General features: G+C 28.6%; 2 protein-coding genes across 2 annotated transcripts; both read left to right on the top strand.

Moving 5' to 3' along the window:
* The first annotated feature begins 421 nt into the window (after nucleotides 1-421).
* Atg13 (Autophagy-related 13) lies at nucleotides 422-5,552 on the top strand. The gene is given in 6 exon segments (XM_074250949.1): nucleotides 422-1,173; nucleotides 1,685-1,739; nucleotides 1,742-2,032; nucleotides 2,829-3,012; nucleotides 3,088-3,508; nucleotides 4,337-5,552. Coding segments are annotated over 6 exon segments (1,323 nt in total). The 5' UTR covers nucleotides 422-1,020; the 3' UTR covers nucleotides 4,556-5,552.
* A 138-nt stretch (nucleotides 5,553-5,690) lies between these two features.
* On the top strand, nucleotides 5,691-20,372 carry LOC141532528 (SET and MYND domain-containing protein 4). Its single transcript, XM_074250909.1, has 10 exons — nucleotides 5,691-5,955; nucleotides 15,107-15,338; nucleotides 15,429-15,612; nucleotides 15,739-16,081; nucleotides 16,302-16,548; nucleotides 17,699-18,030; nucleotides 18,155-18,228; nucleotides 18,319-18,431; nucleotides 19,559-20,025; nucleotides 20,161-20,372. The coding sequence occupies exons 1-10, from the start codon at nucleotides 5,828-5,830 to the stop codon at nucleotides 20,297-20,299; spliced, it is 2,259 nt and encodes a 752-aa protein (XP_074107010.1). The 5' UTR covers nucleotides 5,691-5,827; the 3' UTR covers nucleotides 20,300-20,372.
* Nucleotides 20,373-20,916: the final 544 nt, after the last annotated feature.

Genomic DNA, 20,916 nt, shown 5'->3' with positions numbered 1-20,916 from the left:
AAATTATTTACAATATAAAATAAATTATAAAAATAATCATAAATTATCAATGTAAATTATAAAAATTTTTATTTATGTACTCAAGATTTCTTTAAAATATTTTTTCTTTTATTTTGATAGTCTTAAAAACAGTTAGTTTGAATTTTAAACTTGCTATTTTCCCGTGCTGATTTTAAATTTCCCGCTAAAATCTTTTAAAGAGTGCGCATGATCAACATTACGAAATATTTCCATATGATGATATACGTAAATATCAATTAAAAAAAAGTATAAATTAATAATAATATGAATAAAAATATGTTTTTAAATAAAATATGTTATTATTGACAGCAGATAAATGGTAGTGATGCGCATCATGCAAAAAAAATTTTCATTGGCAACTAACTTCAAGTCATTCAGATAACCATAACTTCGTGTCGAAAATTCATTGCTCACATCTTTCAGATGTAATGTCATAACATTTAATAACATCAATATTAACTAAATTATTATAGTTATTGCTTAATTGATGATAAGTAGTAATTGTTTCAATATGATCAGTGAGTAAAATAAAAATAATAACGACGATTAAATTAAATATATTCAATAAAGTATTTATCGATGAAATATTGTCTTGTTAAATGTAGTGGGTGGTTATAAAACGAAAGTGCCAAAGAATAAAACTATATTTATTTGATTCATTATATGATTCATTAGTTTAATTTATTCAATTTAATACAACGTAATTATTTTTTATAATTAATTAAAAAAAAACATATCAATTTTGCTTGGATAGGTTAATTTTTATTCGGTGAAACAATGTGATTATAATTAGGTTTGAATACTTATTTGCTTACGATAATTGACGTAATTGAATGAATTAGTAAATTAGCATTGATGTCAATGATGAGGAAAATGACTTTACTATCTTTAAATAAATCCATTTCAAGTCCAGTTATGAATAGATTGTTTTTTAAAATTAATACGTTTCATCGGTTTACGTGAAGATTTGTGAGTAAGAAATCATTAAAGAGCTAAAAAATGTCTGCTATGAAATTAAGTATGCAAGATAAAAAGGATTTAGACAAATTTATGAAATTTTTGGTTTTCAAAGCTGCACAAATAATAGTGCAGTCAAGGTCTGGTGAAAAAGTTATCACTAAATGTAAACCAGATTCATCAGGTGCTGACTGGGTTAGTAAATTTATATAGCTTTATTTTATGAGTGTGAATTTAACAGACGTCTGATAATTTTTTAATAATTTATAAACAATCAATTTTTTACAGAAAAAATATTATAAAAAAATGCATATGGAAATTTTCACAAATTTTTTCTATGCAATTTTTTAGATTTTTTTTATAACCATTAAGTTAAAATTAATCTAAAAATTCTCAAAAATTAGCTGTCTGCTGAATTCACTCTCATTTTATTTCATATTTTATATAAATGACATTGAAGTTGATAGGTATTAAAATTTTTTTAGAATTTTGTAGCAATTAAATTATTATAAAAAAATGAAATTAAAAAGTTTCACATGTGAAAATTAATAAAAATCACAAGTGAAAATTTTCAGAAGGATTTTTTTATTGTAATTAATTTATAAAAAAAATCTTCAAAATTAACAGCTGACGACTGACTTCAGTGTTATTTTATATAATTACTACTATGAATTATTATTTTAATTATGTTTTCATGGTTTTACAGTTTAATTTGGCAGTTCATGATCTTCCTGAAGTCTTAGCAGAAGCCAAAAAGTACTGTGTGGTGAGGCTATAAGTTCTTCGATACCATTGTGTATCGAAATATCATTAAGGACAGTAGAAGGTGACACGATGGTCCTAGAAACATGGAGTTTGGGTGTTTTACCTGAACAAAGTGATCCTACTATAAGAGTTACCTACACCGTTTATAATAGAATGGGAATTTTACTTAAATCATTACTTTCGATATCACGAGTTACGCCTGCTTATAAATTAAGTCGCAGACAAGGACCAGATTCGTATGTTATTTGTTATAGAATTTATATGGGTGAACCGCAGCTTCATACATTAGGTATTTAAGTTTATAATTTCATTTTATTATCATAAAATAATTATAAAAACCTTTCATTTAAAATTACGACTACTAATTTTGGCAAGAATATCTATAAAATTATTTAATTTTATTAAATTATCAAATATATGACGATGACTTAACACAGTTATTAACTTTACTACTGTCAACAATATAAAAAAGAAACAATCTTCTATTTAAACTAATTGAGATATGAGTAAAGTCTGATACAAATTTTTTTTTTGTTAACATACATTTAAAATCATTATTCACATTGATAATTGTTTAAGTAACTTTTAGTATCTGTAGCTAGTTATGTACTCATTTAATGGTACGTTTTTATTAGTTATCTATTACTTTCATTATCAGTATCTTCAATATTTATAAAGACCCAATACTTTATTTCACTGAATACAAATTGGAAATTTCTCTTGCTTCGATATTTACATATGTGTATGATAATATAATTTTCTTAAAATTTACATTTTAATATACTATGAAATACAGTACAAAGTTTATTTTATTTTATAAAAATGCTTATTCAGTAAAATATGTTACACTTTCTAATTATCATACTTTCTCACTTAAAATGTCACTGACTTATTAATTTTATCATTTAAGTCAACTGTTTATTTTAAATATTTATATAATACAACTAAAGATTATAAAATATTGGAATTTTTAGTGAATAATTTATTTTTGATGGTAATAACTGATTATAAATCAAAAATTTTCTTTTTAAAATAAAAAAAATGAAAATGAAAACTAAAGTTATAAAACAACAATATTGTTTCAGGGGATAATTATAAACATATAAGAGTTGGTCAACTTTGTACTCCTGTTGGTACAATTCATTTATCAGTATCCTATCGGACTAAAATGACGATATCACCCACGCACACAAGCCGAGATTCTATAATGCTCAAAAGTGATCACTTTCACTCGGATCTCAGTCCAAGACACGCTAGATATCAGCAGAGGTTGTTATTTAAATAACTAAACTATTTATCGACTTGAATAACTTAACGACTAAATTAAAATATGATTTATTTCAGTGAAGAAATATCAAAATCATTAAGTGATACAATTAAAGTGGGGGCCTTTGTTGTTAATAAGCAAGTTGTTGTAAATGAACAAGACTTAGTTATACCGGATGTACCGTTTAGTTCATTATTAACTCCTAGACAAACATCACCACCTCTTGGTCTTATACCTGACATATCGAATCCTCTAACATCAACGACTGCTACCGCAACATCTGTTTCTGCTTTAACTACTGGTACGGCTGCTACTTCGGTTATCACAAGTACTCCATTGAGCAGTGTTGTTGGAGCTACTTTGGATACCAACAACGGAAATAATGATAAGTCATCGACGATTGACAATGCTACGTCTAAGTGTAATTCGAGAAATGGATCAAGACGGAGTAGCTGTTCCGTTACCAGCGCTAACGACGATTTCATTATGGTAGACTTGGTAATTATTTATGCTCATGCCAAAGAAAAAAATTTTTTTTTTCTTAATTTGATTTTTCTTAAATTACAATAACTGCTTGCAACTGATGTATACTACTAATCTGTGTTATTTTTTGTGCCAAATGCCAAAAGGGTGTATTAGATAGGGTTCCATACCAAAAAGGCATATAAAAAATTTTTTATTTTTTACTAACTAGTCTAGATGCTGCATTACCTTTTCGTAAACTTTTGAGGTCGGTGTACAAAATAAAATTATTTCCATGTTTTTTGACCTGCTGATACCAAATATCGCAGTTATTTTTTTGAAATCCCGGGCCCTCTATTGTTTATAACCATTTGTTTAAAAAATAATTTTTTGGGGATTGGTTATTTTTTTTGACTACTTTGGGGAATTTGAAGACGAAAGTTACTCTTATAAAATTTTCCTAAAGTTGATAGTTTCTAAGCTATGAATTTTTTAAAATAGAAAATTCTCGATTTTCACAAACTTTGATGATTAATTACATATAAAAAAAAAGTGATCAAAATTATTGCGATATTCGGTTTCAGCGGGTCAAAAAGCATAGAAATAATTTTATTTTGCATACCGACCTCAAAAGTTTATAAAAAAGTATAACAGCGTCTAGACTAAATGCCAAAAGGGCGGCGTATCTTAAGATATACGCCCTTTTAGCTTTGGAAATTTTTTTTCATTTTTAGGCTTAGAGCATATTTACAAAACAATTGGCACAAAAAAAAAAAAAAAAAAAAATTATACGCCCTTTTTTCATTTGTCACGCGATTTGCTGATATTGAAATTAAAACATATTTTTATTTATTTTTTGATTAGAAAACTCCTTTTGCTGGCACTAATACAAATAGCGATTTGGGTACTTTTTATCGTGAATGCCAGAGTGCACCGCAACTTCAAGCATTCATGGAAGAAGAAAGAACATTAGCTGAACAAGTTGGTGATCTTACTAAACAACTAGAGACATTTGAAATGAATCAGCAAAAGTATAAGGATATCCTTACAACATTGTGTCAAACTGATAATAATAATCAGTAATGAATGTGTGGAATATATATACACATAGTAGATTATTTATATATTTAATTATTTATAAGATAAATATATATATATCGACTGAATTTTACTTGAGTAAAATATTTTTAAAAAATTTATCGAAGATTATTTTATAGAAAGTATAAAATATAGTTTCTCATGGTTATTTTGTATTATGCATAGTCATATATTTTTTTCAAATTAAATATAAATATATTTAGATAATGAAAAGCACCAATAATTTATAATTTTTAATCGTTGAATCATTGAAGAAAAATTATATTGAAATTATATACATTTTTTGTGTAAAAAAATCAATTGATGCTTTTGAATGATTACAATGATTTTATTATTTTTTTTTGTAATCATGTATTGTATGAATCAGGAAGTTTATTTTAAATTTATTTATTTGCAAAATTTAAAACTAGTCTGTAGTAAAATTGGCTTTAAATAAATGTAATGTCATTTATGAATATCATTATTAGTCATTATAAAATGAATAATGAAAAAAAAAAAATTTTGCACGCTGGGCTTTGATATGCAATCAATATTTAACGAGACTTGATATAATAGATTAATTTTGCATCTATTATAACGTAATTTAACAAATTTTTGATTGAAAGATGATTGAAGTTAGCCTAAAGATTATTTTTAATTAATCAAGAGTGTAAAAGTTTTTAAATATATTTCTAAATGATAAATAAAGCTTAAATATTTATGAATTGAAAAAAAAAAAAAATAAGTATAAATTACAGCTAAAATGTTAATGGTAAATTTATGTAAAAAGCTGTAACTTGTTGATTAAAATGCTATCATCTATTAATTTACGAGTGCTTGAGTGCTAAGACTTTCTATTATATTTTATAAATTTTCATAATTTACATAATGTACATATTGTAAAAACTATATTATATATTGACTCATGAAATGTTGTAATATTTATTATTTAAGTAATAATTCTTATAATTATTGTTTTGAATAATAACTTATATATATCTATAGCAAATCAATTTTTGTATTTATTTATTCCTCAATATTTCTTGGTGAATTTTAAAGATTTTTGTTGTTTATAAATAATGCAGAGTTTTCATGAAAGAGAAAATGTAAATATTAACCTAAAAGTAGTGAGGATCGAAGTTAAATTCTAAAATTCTATAAATTAATGTATGATAAAAATAAATCATTTTAATTATTTTTATTGTAGATTATAAATTGTAATTACGAGGTGTATATAACTAAAAATAATTTATTTTAATAATACTTTGATATTTAAAGATGCAGTGGCAATCGTTGCTTGATAATATAAATCGTAAAGTAGCAACACCTAGTTTAATAGGAGAAATTAATGATAATAGAAATGAATTTAAATTAATAACACTAATTATGTCTAATTCGACAATAAAGTAAGTTTAATTTTTTTATTATTACATTCACAATACACAAAATTATGTGTCATAACTTCCTGCTTATTTTTTGTGTTTATTTATTTATTTACTGAGAATGAAAACTTGACTCTGATATATGTTTTTGAAATAATAATTTTATCATAAAATATTTTAAAATAATTGACAAATTATGTGACACATTTCTAATAGTTATAATCACGAAATTCTAATATTTATATGATACTGAAGTTAGCCATCAGCTGTCAATTTAAAAAATTATTACAGTAAATCAATTACAATAAAAAAATTTTCACTTGTAATTCTTATTAATTTTCACATGTGAAATTTTTTAATTAAATTTTTTTTATAATAATTTAATTGCAATAAAATTTTAAGAATATTTTTTTATGTTTGTTAACCTCAGTATCATATATTTATACATAAATTAGAATAGAGAAAAATTTTACAGCTGTTTGGTTTCACGATTAGTGTATTTATGCAAAAAAAATCATAAAAAAAGAAATAATCACAATAATAACAAATGATACTGAAATTAGCAAACATCTAACAGTTTTTATAATTTTTATAACTGATCAATTATTTTAAAAAATTCGTACTTTTAATTTTTTTTTAATTTCTACATGTAGAATTTTTTTTTGCTAAAAAAAACTCTAAAAATTGTTAGATGTCTGTTAAATTCAGTATTATTAATAACAATGTTTTTAATTATTGATAAAAACTTGTCAAATGGGAAGTTTGTAGAATTTGACAAAAAATCACAAATACGTCATTACTTTTACTAATTTTTTATGAAGCAAAACATTAAAATATTAAACTATTTCTTAATTTAAGGTTCTCTAAAGGTAATTTAATTGATGTCCAGGTCTTTTTTTAACGTTGGAATTTAATAGTTTAGCAAATTGTTATTTATTTATTTATCAAAATTTTTAGACCCTGACGCCTTAGCTCCCTAATTGCCTTACATATAAATGATTACATAGTAATAATAATATTAATTAAACAGTAATGAAAATGATAATAAAAGGCAGTATAGAAAAGCAAGAAAAATAACGTTGTCTCCAAGCAAAGTCTATCTAAGTTACCATTTAATAACTTTAGTTAATAAAACAAAGAATAGAAAAAATATGAATTTAAATATATAGTAATTACAGTAATTAATCATCTTTATCTACAAAAAACTTATAGCATTCAGATCGAAATTCATTGTAATCAATAATCGTAACAATCTCCTCCGGTAACTGGTTCCAGACTATGTTAGCATAGAAAGAGTTATTATTTCAAACAAATTTTTATATACTTCAGGAAATAGAATAATACTTGAACTTGAAATACCAATTTTTGAGAAATTATTTTTTAAATTAGCTTTTGGGTAGATTTCATAAAATCTATCTATTGTATTGGCCCTTGTGTCAAAATTTAAATAAAATTTCGGTACTATATTAGTTATTTAGTTGACTAAGGCTTATAAATGATATTGGTTTGGAAGTTTATGTATTTATGTAATATAACGTGCGATTTGTAGACACAATAACTCCCACAATTCTTCATGAATTTTCATGAAACTTGGTTGACTTATTCTGTAGACAATTAGCTTGAAGGGCTTCAAAAATGAGCTAAATCCATCAAATAGTTTAGAAATGGCAGCCATTTGAAATTTTAAAAAATATACACCGTTTTCCACCCCGAAGGGAAGAAAACGATTATTTCGGGTCTTGCCAAAGGCTTGACCTTTCGGAGATTACCCACTGCATCCTTCATGTGTACACATCAAAATTCAAGCAAATTTTTACATCGGAAGGACTCAAGGGAAAGAAATTTCCCCTCTGAGCCGCCCTGATAGTCATTTGCCGGCCAGCGCGACTAGATTCGCGGATCGGTTTCCCGATTTATACTTCAGTACCACTCCGAAAAGAGCCGGCAAGGTCTTGCTCAGGTCAAGCCTTTGGCAAGACCCGAAATAATCGTTTTCTTCCCTTCGGGGTGGAAAACGGTGTATATTTCAGGTCTATGCCTTTGACTTGACCTTTCGGAGAGGTGTTTGGATTCTGCCGGCTTCCATAGCGTACTGTGACCTAGAAATAAAACTTATATATTTTCTTAAATAAATAAGAAGAAAGGAAACCCAAAACTGAAAATACAGAACATTTATTTACTTCAATGAACACAGATTAATTAAAAATAGCTGTCAATGAGATATTAATTACTTGAAAATTAAATAACTAATTTAACAACAATTAATAATTGCTCATAGCGGATTAAATACCGGAAATAAAATATTTTTTGACTTACTTTTTGGTTTTTTAACAAATTTACAATAAAATTTGAAAAAATTCTTTGAACCATTCCAATTACCGCGTTTTAATATATCTTCCAAATCACCATTTTTATCAAAATTGTATGAAGCCACCGCTGATCTCAAAGAACCTGGAGAAGCTTTAACCTTTGAAGCTGCGAAGATCATTTTCAGCCAGCCAGCAATAATAGTCCGTGATGCCGCTTTAACCTTTCCTCTCGTTGTAATGAACAAACTCATAAGACCCGGAACCGCTTTTCTTCTGTCAGCTGACAACTTGATGAGACAATCAATTCAGTATACTAAGTCAAATTCTTTCTGACTCACTTTCTTTAGTTCCCAACCTGACTGACGGTGATCTGCAGAATCGGTTTTTGAACCAAAAACTGGCCAAAAAATCCTCGAATTTTTCTTAAAAATTAAATTATTTGGGGCAATAGACAATAACGTAAGATCATGGACTCTTCTTCCTGAAGCCAACATTAGCAACATTGCTGTGTGTCTAGAGACTTCAAAAATACTTTTTTCATTTGGAGGATTTTCTTTTAGCCAATCAATGATATTCTCGATGTTCCAAATCTCTTTCCGTGGAGCTATACTTTTCGCTGTTTGAATGCTGATTGCTTTTAGCATTGATTTTACCACAGAATGAGAACAGAGTGATTTTTTCCCGTCAGGATCTACTAAGGTGCTAACCACTGACTTTCTGACCAAGATTGTTTTATGAGACAACTTTTTACCTGGAAAAGATAAGAGAGATATGCTGCTAGCTGCTGTGGATCTGGATTATTTGGTACAACATCATTGTTCTTACACCACAGCTTCCATTGATTCCAAGAAGAAGCGTAAGTTTTCCAAGTAGAATCTCTCCAAGCAGATTTAAGAAGATCTATATCTTGGATGGTCAGACTTGAAGTTAATTCACCCCACCTCGTATCTTCCAAACCTCCAAACAAAGGTCCTTGATGTTGTGGGGAGGTAAGCCCGTTGACACATCGATCAGATGACGCTCTAGGTTCCAAAGGAGAAATGGGGCTGCCACGCTTCTGCTTTTCAAGTCTGCTCTCCAAAAGGTCTCCCAACGAGGAGCCACCACCAGAAACAGACCCTTCGCCTTGTTCAGGTGCTGAAGAACCTTGGGAAGCAATGGAGGTGGAGGGAATACCCAAGCTAAATCCACTATCCAATTCCTGCTGAACGCATTTATGAACCATGCGTTGTGATCGTTGAAATTCATCGATACGTATCTCGGTACTACCCTTGATTCGCTCGAGGCAAAGAGATCTATCTGAGGTACTCCAAACTTCTTGAAAATCAACTCGGTTGCACTGCTCTTCAGATGCCAATCCTGGAGAGGGAGACCTCTCGACAGACTGTCCGCCACACAATTGTACCGACCCGGCAGGTAAAAAGGGATCAATTGAATCTGGAGCTGATGTAATTCTATCAATAGTTGTTTGACCAACTTCTGTAAAATCAGTGACCTTGTTCCCCCTTGCTTCCGAATGTATGCTACAACCGTCTTGTTGTCGGATTGTAGCATTACAACTTTGTTCCTTAGGGCTTTCTTGGACATTCGAATCGCAATCAGTACCGTGAACAGCTCCTTGCGATTGATGTGCCAACTCCCTGGTTCTTGTGTCCACAATCCTGACCTCATCACGTCGTCCAGCTGGAATCCCCAACCCTGGTCCGAGGCATCCGTTGACAGAAAAACTTCCGGGTCTTTTTTGACAATGTGATTGACCTGGTGCAAGTTCTTTAACCACCAAGCACAATCCTCCAACGCCTCGGGCGAAATTATCTTCGATGTTTTCGGCTGAGCCTCCGGGAGTTTCCGGAATGATCTTTGTAGATTGCGGGAAAAAAGACGTCCCAACGGAATTACCAGAGACGCAAAGTTTAATTGGCCCAGTAGAGATGCTGCTACCGTCCAGTTCCACTTCTGAGTCTCGATTATCTGCTGGATTCTGCTGAAGTTCTCAAGCCTTCTTTCAACTGTTGCCTTTGCTTCAGCAACCCATGCGTTATTGTCCCAGCCATTTCATCCATGCGTTCCAGCAAGATCTGATAATACGATTTCTGGACTACATTCTCTAGATGAGGATTAACTTTCAACGTGTCAAACACAGGAGAAGCGTGGAGCTTCTTCTGTACTTCCTTATAGCGAATCCTGTTCCAGCTTGCTGATCCAAGTTTTTGACAAGAGATACCTTGCTCTTTAATAATTTCCGAAGGTGGAGGAATTGTGGGCTCTTTCTCTTTAACTTGCGGAACCAAAGATAATGCCTCCAAATCATTTGACTGCTTAACTGGTAAATCTTCCAACCCCGGTGGAGTCCAATTTGAAATTGCTGAGCGATCATCTTCAGAGTCTGACTGTGAATCACTTTGCGACTGTCCATCACCATCATCATCTAGCCCGTCTTCCTCTCTATTATTGCGCCGGTTCTCCTTTAAATCATCGATTTTTTCCATTAAAATACTGAACATATTGTTCATTTGCTCTTCTAACACAACATATTTAGATCTTTTTGCTCCAATCATCTCTATGCCACCAGCCGATCTTTTCTTAGACCTAATCTGTGGATCCTCAGTCTCCGTGTCCTCCGAGTCTTCATCACCCACTCCTTTCTCAGGTTTTAACTTCTCAGCGGCCGCTTTACGCGAAATACATAAAGGTTTCACTGCTTGTGCTGCATGCAAAAAAATTTCTGCCTGAGCAGCTGAGCCTTTCACCTTATTGACTAAGCATGGAGGACTTATAATGAGCGCACGACAAAAAGACCAACGCAGCATATTAACCTTGAAATCTCGGTATTGCTTCTCCGGAAGGTCTACTGCTGAGGGGTTGAAGGCTTTGGCAATTCCTACAGTAGGAAGAGCGAAACGCAATTTATTCAAAATCTGCGGATCGACTTCTAACTCTGCTCTAAATAAATCTTCCATTGACGGATTTAGAGTTCTCCAATTTTTCCACCCAACAGGTAAAGATTCTTGAGCTAAGAGTTTCAAATGATCCAAAATTCGATCCTCTTCCTCAGTCTGCGCTGCATCCTCCAACAGCTCCTCCATTGTTATCCAATCCTGGTTATCCATCTGGAAGACCATAAAGTTGTCAATAAAAGGTACTCAAATGATTATGCTCGAGAGAGAATGTCTGCGAGCCACGATTAAACGCTTTATTACATTTAAATAAATGTAACTGTAGTATGGCTAATTTAATTGAGCCGATACTACTACAATAAGGCTGAATGTGATCTCCAGCCTTATGCCACAACCGCTCGCGACTAGTATCAGCTGCGGCTGCGACTCGGTTGAGCCGAGCCATCATGTAAACCCAGCCTCAAACGTGAGCTTTTACGTCTCGATTAACGTTTCGGCTGCGTCTTACGAGCCGTCACGGCTGCCGCTGCGGCTGGCGAGCCGAGCTTTCTCTTTTTTTTTTTTTTTTGTTCCCGTAACATTAAAAGAAAATTAACATTATGTACACTTACCATTGTAATTAAACTATTCGGTCACAATACTAAATTATTAAAACTTTAAACGAACGTTACACAACGTTTTTTATTTTAACATGTACAGACTACAAGAAACAATAGCGTACTGAAGTATAAATCGGGAAACCGATCCGCGAATCTAGTCGCGCTGGCCGGCAAATGACTATCGGGGCGGCTCAGAGGGGAAATTTCATCCCCTTGAGTCCTTCCGACGTAAAAATTTGCTTGAATTTTGATGTGTACACATGAAGGATGCAGTGGGTAATCTCCGAAAGGTCAAGCCAAAGGCATAGACCTGAAATGTAAAAATCACATCTTGGGTGACTTTACTAGGGAATAACTTTTCATTAAGAAATGATAGATTGTTTTTCTGCATCCTATTTTAAAGCTTATAAACTTCTCTTTAATTTCAACTATAATAAATTTACTTTTTAATAATTACAGCAAAAATGTAAAAAGCTGAATGTCACAAATCAGTTTCAAACTAGCTATTTTTTTTTTTTTTTTGGTTCGAAAAAGTTGTTTATTTATTAAGTCTTTTTACATTTTACATATATAATAGGGTGGGTCAAAAAAATCGAATAATTTATTTTTGATTTTATACTCTGAAAAATAGGTTCGTAGACACCTAAAAAGAATTCTCTCCAAGTATAAGCTCTTAATTATAACGGGAAGGTCCTCCGCTTTGCGGGTTTCTATTTTTTTCGAATAATCAGATAAAAAAATTTATATCTCGCTTCCAACTGCTTGGAAAAATATTCCGTGGCATAGATTTTGTGAGAAATTGAATGCTTTACAAAAAGGTCTCTTATGACTTTTTCAAAAACTCAACCGATTAAAAGATATTCATAGTTGAAGTTTGGCTATTTTAAGGAAAATATTCGTTTTTATTATGAATTTTATAAGTCGATGAAAAAAATTATTTCGGATTGCGGAATTCATGATTTTGTAGGAAATTTACTGCTCTACAAAAATGGTCTCTTATGATTTTTGATTAAGTGAAGCCGTTACGAGATATTCATCGTCAAACATTAACGAATATCAATATTTCCAGTTTTTGATCAATAATTCGATAAATTTTAATTTAAACTATGAGTTTCAGGAAAATTTACATAAATTTGAGTTTCGATCGATAAAGAAATGTTATAAACAATTTTTTTAATATTGTTTTCAGTCTTGAGCAATTACAAATCTTTTAGCTTTAGAATCTGTACCTTCACGAGTATTAACAGCTTCAACAATACTTTTTTTACTTCTAATGGAACGCCATCGTCAAACAGTGATAAAATGGCAAGTTCATCGCTCAAATACCATAAGTGCGAAATCATTTTTTCACACGTAGCTGAAGAAATCAAAGGATTGATATGTTTGTACTCCAATAAATTTTTCATAAACTGCAAGTCATGATAAGCAGCAGTTGTTGCAGAAGTTGATGAAAACCAAGCTTTTAAATACAATGTGACTATAAAAATACAGAAATGACGAAGACCATGCAATTCTTTCTGAGAGAGTTTGAATTCATCTCTGAATAGATACATTTTCAAACTATAAATGGCCTTAGCCATCCATCTAGCATGATGAACAGCACCAGGACGTTTGAAAGAAATCTTTTCTTGAGGCATTTCTCCAAGGAAAATCAATGATAATTCCAATAATTCTTTATCTAACTTATTATAACATTTCTTTATCGATCGAAACTCAAATTTATGTAAATTTTCCTGAAACTCATAGTTTAAATTAAAATTTATCGAATTATTGATCAAAAACTGGAAATATTGATATTCGTTAATGTTTGACGATGAATATCTCGTAACGGCTTCACTTAATCAAAAAATCATAAGAGACCATTTTTGTAGAGCAGTAAATTTCCTACAAAATCATGAGTTCCGCAATCCGAAATAATTTTTTTCATCGACTTATAAAATTCATAATAAAAACGAATATTTTCCTTAAAATAGCCAAACTTCAACTATGAATATCTTTTAATCGGTTGAGTTTTTGAAAAAGTCATAAGAGACCTTTTTTGTAAAGCATTCAATTTCTCACAAAATCTATGCCACGGAATATTTTTCCAAGCAGTTGGAAGCGAGATATAAATTTTTTTATCTGATTATTCGAAAAAAATAGAAACCCGCAAAGCGGAGGACCTTCCCGTTATAATTAAGAGCTTATACTTAGAGAGAATTCTTTTTAGGTGTCTACGAACCTATTTTTCAGAGTATAAAGTCAAAAATAAATTATTCGATTTTTTTGACCCACCCTAATATATAAGTAATAATAAACTTAAAGGAACTTCAACACTGTATTTGCAACTGGTTGTCTTCATGTTTGTAGCGTCTCTTCAATATCCGTAATTAAAATAAAAAATTTTAGCTTAAATAAAGTTATTTGATGACATTGCATGAGTCTACTGTTATCAAAGAAAAGTACTATAACATTGGAAAATAAAATAATAAAAAAAAACCAATGAAACATTATCTGGCCCGTGGGTCTTACATTGGTTCAAACTAGTACATTATATAACTCAAATAATTCTTCTTTCAAGTCAAAAGTCTCTGAAAAACGGAAAGTTAAAATTATCTATTACTTATAATTTTCAAAATTGTATCAATAACTAAAGCCAACATTTAAATCATGGATTATATGAAATCTACCTTCCATCTTGGTGGATGCTGAATGGCCTTATTTTTTGTAATACATGCGATTTGAAAGTTTTAAGGTAAAAATAAAAATGAAAAAAAATTATTTTTTGTTCATTACGAAATGATCCTAATATTGAAAATAAGTAACTTTAATTAATTGAAATTATTTTCTATAATTACAGAATTTTATTTATCAAGTACTATGTATTTTTCGTAGCTTTTAGTTCTATAATTTGTAAAGTGACAATTTGTGTATTTTAAGCTTATACAAATTATTATCACTGCATTATAATAATAACATAGAGATTTTGTTGTTATTAGTATCTAACTCTTAAATTTTACGATAAAGAACGAAAAAGAAATTCAGTAAAGTAAAATGTTTTAGAACTAGGTATACATGAAATAATTTTTTTAAAATAAAATAACAGTCATTTAAAATTAGATTATTTTTTTTCAGTGAATAATAGATGTTTTTGACTCGTTGATATTTTTATTTTTTAAAAATAGTATCAAAATATTTTATGCATGATAGAATATTTAAATGAAAATATTTTTTTGATTGTAAATTATTTAAATAGAAAAATAAATATTACCACCGAGTAATTTACTGGCCATAAATTTTTATTTCTTCACCCTTCCCCTTCACAGAATACATTAATTTAATTTGAATAATAATGAAAAAAGTAACGTATTGATTATTATTTTTGTTACAGTGAATTAATAATATCGTGGCTCGAAAAACAAAATAAAATGAAAATAACAAAATGCACTGATCAAGCTAAACGACTAAAAGATAAAGGCAATTTATATTTTAAAGAAAAAAATTATTCCGCAAGTATTGACTCATATACAGACAGTGCTAAATATGCTGATTTTTATAACGGTGATTTTTCAATAGCCCTCGCTAATCGTTCAGCTGCATTTTTTTTTATGAGTAGGTACGACGTAAGTAAAAATGTTATTTTCGATAAATTATTTTTACTATATTATTTATTTTATTTTTATTTTTTTATAATTATTTAATGTCTTTTACAGCAATGTTTGGAGGATATTGCGGTAGCGATTCAATCAAATTATCCAAAAAAGTTAAAATATAAATTGCACTTAAGAGCCACTCAATGTTATATTAAATTACACAAGTTCCATCAAGCCGCCAAAGAACTTTCTGAAGCTGAAAAATTGATTAAAAATGCCGAAGACATTTCAAAGAGCTTTAGAGGTAAAATTATAAACTTTTATATTAATCTATAAAAAATACTACAGCTCATAAGTTCTAATTTGAAAAAATTTAACACAAGTTAATTATTTTTTACAAGAATTATTATTTCTTTTTAATTTTTCGCAGAAAATTTAATGAACCAAATTGAAAGCTTATCATCTCAAATTATCGAGGGGTCTGAAAAAAACTTTCAATCTAGCAATTTAAGAGAAAATAAGTTACGTAGTAATAAATATTTATTTAATCCTAATGAATTACTCCCATTAAATATTAATTTCCCATCCGCATCATCTAAATTAAGTCGTGAGTATTCACCGATAAGAGGAAGACATGTCATAGCTAATGAATCAATACAAAAAGGGGATATACTTTTTGTTGAAAAGCCATTTGCGTTTGTTCCATTAGATAATGCTACTTCTGATATTTTATGTACACATTGCTGTGGTTTGATTACTGATTCAGCAATCCCGTGAGTATATTTAGTTGGTTTTAACTAATTTAATATTTAATGAACAGTTAATTGACAGTTTCACAAGTCGACTTATAAATATTTCAAAATGTTGTGCTGAAGCATCCAAAAGTAGTTTAATCAGACATCTTAATTGAGGATAACTGTTTTAATTTCGACGTCTAATGTTAAAAATCAACCGAGTATAAATAATATGAAAAGTAAACGATATTTATTTTAGGTGTAGAAGTTGTTCGAGTATTTTATACTGCAGTCGTGAATGTTGGATGAAGTCGTGGTCTTATCATAAGTTTGAATGCTCTGGATACCAATCAGAAATATGGAAGCAAATTGGAATAGCTCACTTAGCGTTGAAATCGTTATTAATATCCGTTGAAATGGATGACGTTACAAGATTTAATGATGTAGAAGAACTTGTTACCAATATCGATAAATTAAACTCGGAGGATTTAATAATGTACAGTGTTGTACGTATATATTTCTTTATTATCAGTTTTACTTAACATTAATTTTATTGTTCATTTTTTAATTAAAAATTGAGTACTAAAAAAATTAGAAGAAAATTTATTTAGTCGACTCTTATTGAACTTGATTAAAAAAGATTAAGGGGGCCCGATGGTCAAGCGGCCTAAAATTTAAGCTATTTTAAAAATTTTATTTCTATATGAAGGTAATGACTAATGCTTTCAAATTTTTATTACACTGATTCTATTACTGATCAACTACACGAAAATGAAAATCAAAACAAAAAAATTTTTTTTTTTAATTAGAAAAAGTCCTCCTCTCCAAAAAAAATGGATCTGACTGGCGTGTGTTGATTGACCTCTCCCTCTGATCTGAAATAAAAAAAATGACAGATTTTTAATTGGTACAAGTATTATTATCGTTGGAACTATAATAAAAAAAAAAAAAAATATTTGATAAAATGGCGTGTAATTAAAAGAATTTTTTGAAAACGAATTTCGGATTCGTACTTTTAACTACGTGTCATTTTGTCAAATATTTTCTTTTTCATTCTACACGGAAAGAACAAGATGACACTGGATATAATCCCAGATTATACTCAGTGATATCTGTGGTGAAAAAAAATTTCAGATAGTAGCTAGTATAATCCAGATTATACTGGGTGATATCTGGATTATACTCATTGTAATCTGGATTACACTAGCTACTATCTGAAATTTTTTTTCACTCAGTATTATCTGGGATGATATTCAGAGTCATCTTATTCTTTCTGTGTAGTTCCGACGATAATAATACTTATACTAATTAAAAATCTGTCATTTTTTTAAATTTCAGATCAGAGGGAGAGGTCAATTAACACGCGTCAGTCAGATCCATTTTTTTGGATAGGGAGACTTCAGCGGGATTTTTCTAATTAATAAAAATTTTTTTTTTTTGTTTTGATTTTCATTTTCGTGTAGCTGATAAGTAATAGAATAAGTGTAATAAAAATTTGAAAGCATTAGTCATTACCTCCATATAGAAATAACATTTTTAAAATAGCTCAAATTTTAGGCCGCTAGACCACCGGGTCTCTTCAATAACGCTTTTTTTTATACTCAAAGTAATATTAATTAATGATAAGCTTTATTTAATTAAAATATTATTATTCAGGCAGCTATGATGTTAACTCTTTATTTAAAAAAGTACACGGATTTTTTTATCATAATTGACATAAAAAAATGTTTGATTGATAAATTTAAAAGTAGCAATCTCAGTTTTCCTTTTGACAATTCAAGTGAGGAAAGTCAAAAATTATTTATTGGTTCTATAATTTTGCGGCATATGCTTCAGTTGATTGCTAATGGTCACGCGATCACGCGACTTAATTTAACCACTGCTGTAGGAGCTGATGTATTCGAAGAACAGCAGCAAAGAATTGCCGTTGGAATTTATCCGTCAGCCAGCATGATGAATCATTCTTGTGATCCTACTATACTAACAACGTAAGTACTTACCTACATTCAAGATTTTAATTACAGTTATTAAAATATTAAAATTATAAAAATAATTGTGATACAATCTTTTATTCTCTTTTCTTTTATTTCTTTTTTTTTGTTAATTTTTCAGATTTTCAAATGATTACCTTATTGTCAAAGCAATTAAAGACGTTGTGAGTGGTGAAGAAGTATTTAATTGTTATGGTATATTATTATGAATAATTATGATTTATTAAACTTAAATTTAATGATGAATAAAAAATTAATATTGTTCATTTTTTTATTTAATAATAGGTCCGTATTTTCGACGAATGCCGTTTGAAGAACGTCAAAAAGCTTTGAAAGATCAGTATCGTTTTGATTGTAAATGCAAACCATGTACAGATCCTGATCTTAAACAATTTTTAGTAAGTTATTTTTTTTTTAAAAAATTTATAGGTAGTCAAAAATAAAAATAAGATAATGATATTTAAATTTATGAACCAATTTTTCTCCAATAAATAAAACAATGGTAATAATAAAAATAGTAAATAAATAAATAAATAAATAAATAGATATATGTAATCAGTTATCGCTGGTAACGATGTATTAAAATCAGAATCGAATTTTCTTACTCTACCCGTGTAAAAAAAAAAATCGTCTTAAAATTGTCGTTTGTTTAAGATCTTAAACGAGATACAAACCAAGACTATTTTAAGACTTTTTTAAGACGCCAAAAAACAAATTTCAAGACCAGATTTTTGAAATTTGGTTCTCGAATCTGTTATGAAAATTAATTTTTAGACGATTTTACGACTTTCTAACCGCTACATTTTAGAGTATAAGCTCTTTTAGAATTGAATTTGAAATTGTTGAAAACTTATTATAGGACAATTTTAAGATTTTTTTAAGGCGTTCCGTTTTAATGTTCCGGAGCTCTGTCGCTGTTATATCGTCTTATTTTCATAACAAATTTTAAAAATCTGCTCTCGGAATTTTATTTTGGTGTCTTAAAAAAGTCTAAAAATAGTCTTGGTTTGTGTCACGTTTAAGATCTTAAACAAACTACAATTTTAAGACGATTTTTTTTTACACGGGTATTAATTAAATAAATCTGATCCATGAATAATTATTACATAGGAATTGAAATAAAATTTTTTATTTTGCATATATTTAATTATTGAATCTATTATCGTGATTTTGAACAAATTTATTTCAAATAATTTTATAAATACTATAAAAAAATAAAAATATTGCATCAGTTTGATAGTTTTTACTCAAATTCTTGTAAAAAACAATAACCAAAACATAATCACTGACTTAAAAATATAGCTTTGAAAAAATCGAATCTTACATTCAAAAAACTGGTTTCAGTGCTCTACAATTATATTTAAGTGTATGATCAAATCTTCATCGACGTAAGTTTGATCCCTTGAAAATTACATAAAATATTTTCAATATTTTATTTTTGACAAAATTGGAGAAAAAATTTCCAACTACCCATGTACTTAAATTTAGTTTTATTCTTGATAATAATATATTTAAAATAATATAGGATCGCTTCACCGCTGTTAAATGTCCAGAATGTAATGGACCGCTGGAAAAATCCATAACTCATTTATCTCGTTGTTTAAACTGCAATGTATCGAGGAAAATAGACGTTGATATGCAAACAGAACTGAAAATTGCTAATGATTTGTCCACATCGGCACAGGAATATTTACAAATGGGAAAAAATAAAGAAGCGATTTTTTATTTAAAACGTTGTTTAAATATTCGACAAAAATGGTTATATAAATATCATGATGACATAGCAATAACACTCGATAATTTAGCAAAAGTTAATATAATAATGGGTAATTTGTTAAACTCGATGCCGTATCTTGAACAAAATCTTGCTATTGTTGACAAAAAGTTTGGAAATGAAAGTATCGAAGCCGCTAATGAAATTAACAAGATCACAGACGTCAATATACAATATTTGCAACAAAATAATAAAAATTCTAAAACTTCAATTTACAAGTAATTAGTAATTAATTTATAATAATAATAATAATATTAATAATACGTTACTTTTGGTACAATTACTACTATAAAAAATTATAAAAGTTTTAATTGATTTTTTAATATATATATATTTTTTATTTATATTTTTAGGGATACTTTAAAAAATACTCAAGATCTCATTGATCGGGGAAGGAAAATAATAAGCATAATAGCTGGTCCTTGGAATGAAATCTATCAGGAATTAACTAATAAAAAAAATCAATTGTTAATGTTAGAATGTTATATCTAGATAGTGTTTTAAATTTTTTAACACAATTACTATTTTTTATCATTCCAAAAAAATAAATTAAAAAAAAAATTCATTTGTTTATGTAGTATTCATTATATATCATAAAAGTATGGTGTTATATCAAATCACAAGGCAAAATCCAATATTCACATATTTGGTACGGTCATACAGCGTACCGTTGAAGAGTTTAAATGAATATTTTTATTTATTCTTTTATCAATTTTAAATTAATTATCGCTCATTTTCTCTTGTTTCTAGTCTTCTAAATAAGAAAACAAAAAATAAAATAAATGGAACAAATTGTGAATTGAATATATAATTTATGTATATGTATGTTTATATATATATATATATATAAAATGTTATATATTAATGACAAAATAAAATATTTAAAGAACAAAAGTTTACAAAATTTAAATGTGTATCTCTAAAAGATATGAAAATGTTTAGGAATGTATAACATAATTCCATTGCCTAAATAATCAAAATTTAAAGTTTTTAATAACTTATAAATTCGATTATCTATTCAATTTATAAAATTTTTTTATGCATTCGTTTTTTTTTTTTTATTTTTTACGATATCTTTTATATTAAATTATTTTATACTTTTAAACTTT

Source organism: Cotesia typhae, unplaced genomic scaffold (genome assembly GCF_013202065.1).
Source record: "Cotesia typhae breed Kobodo isofemale line unplaced genomic scaffold, CoteBio_Ctyphae contig_65, whole genome shotgun sequence".
Classification (NCBI taxonomy): Eukaryota; Metazoa; Arthropoda; class Insecta; order Hymenoptera; family Braconidae; genus Cotesia; species Cotesia typhae.
Note: the sequence above shows the minus strand (reverse complement) of the source record. Positions and strands in the feature narration are given on the sequence as shown.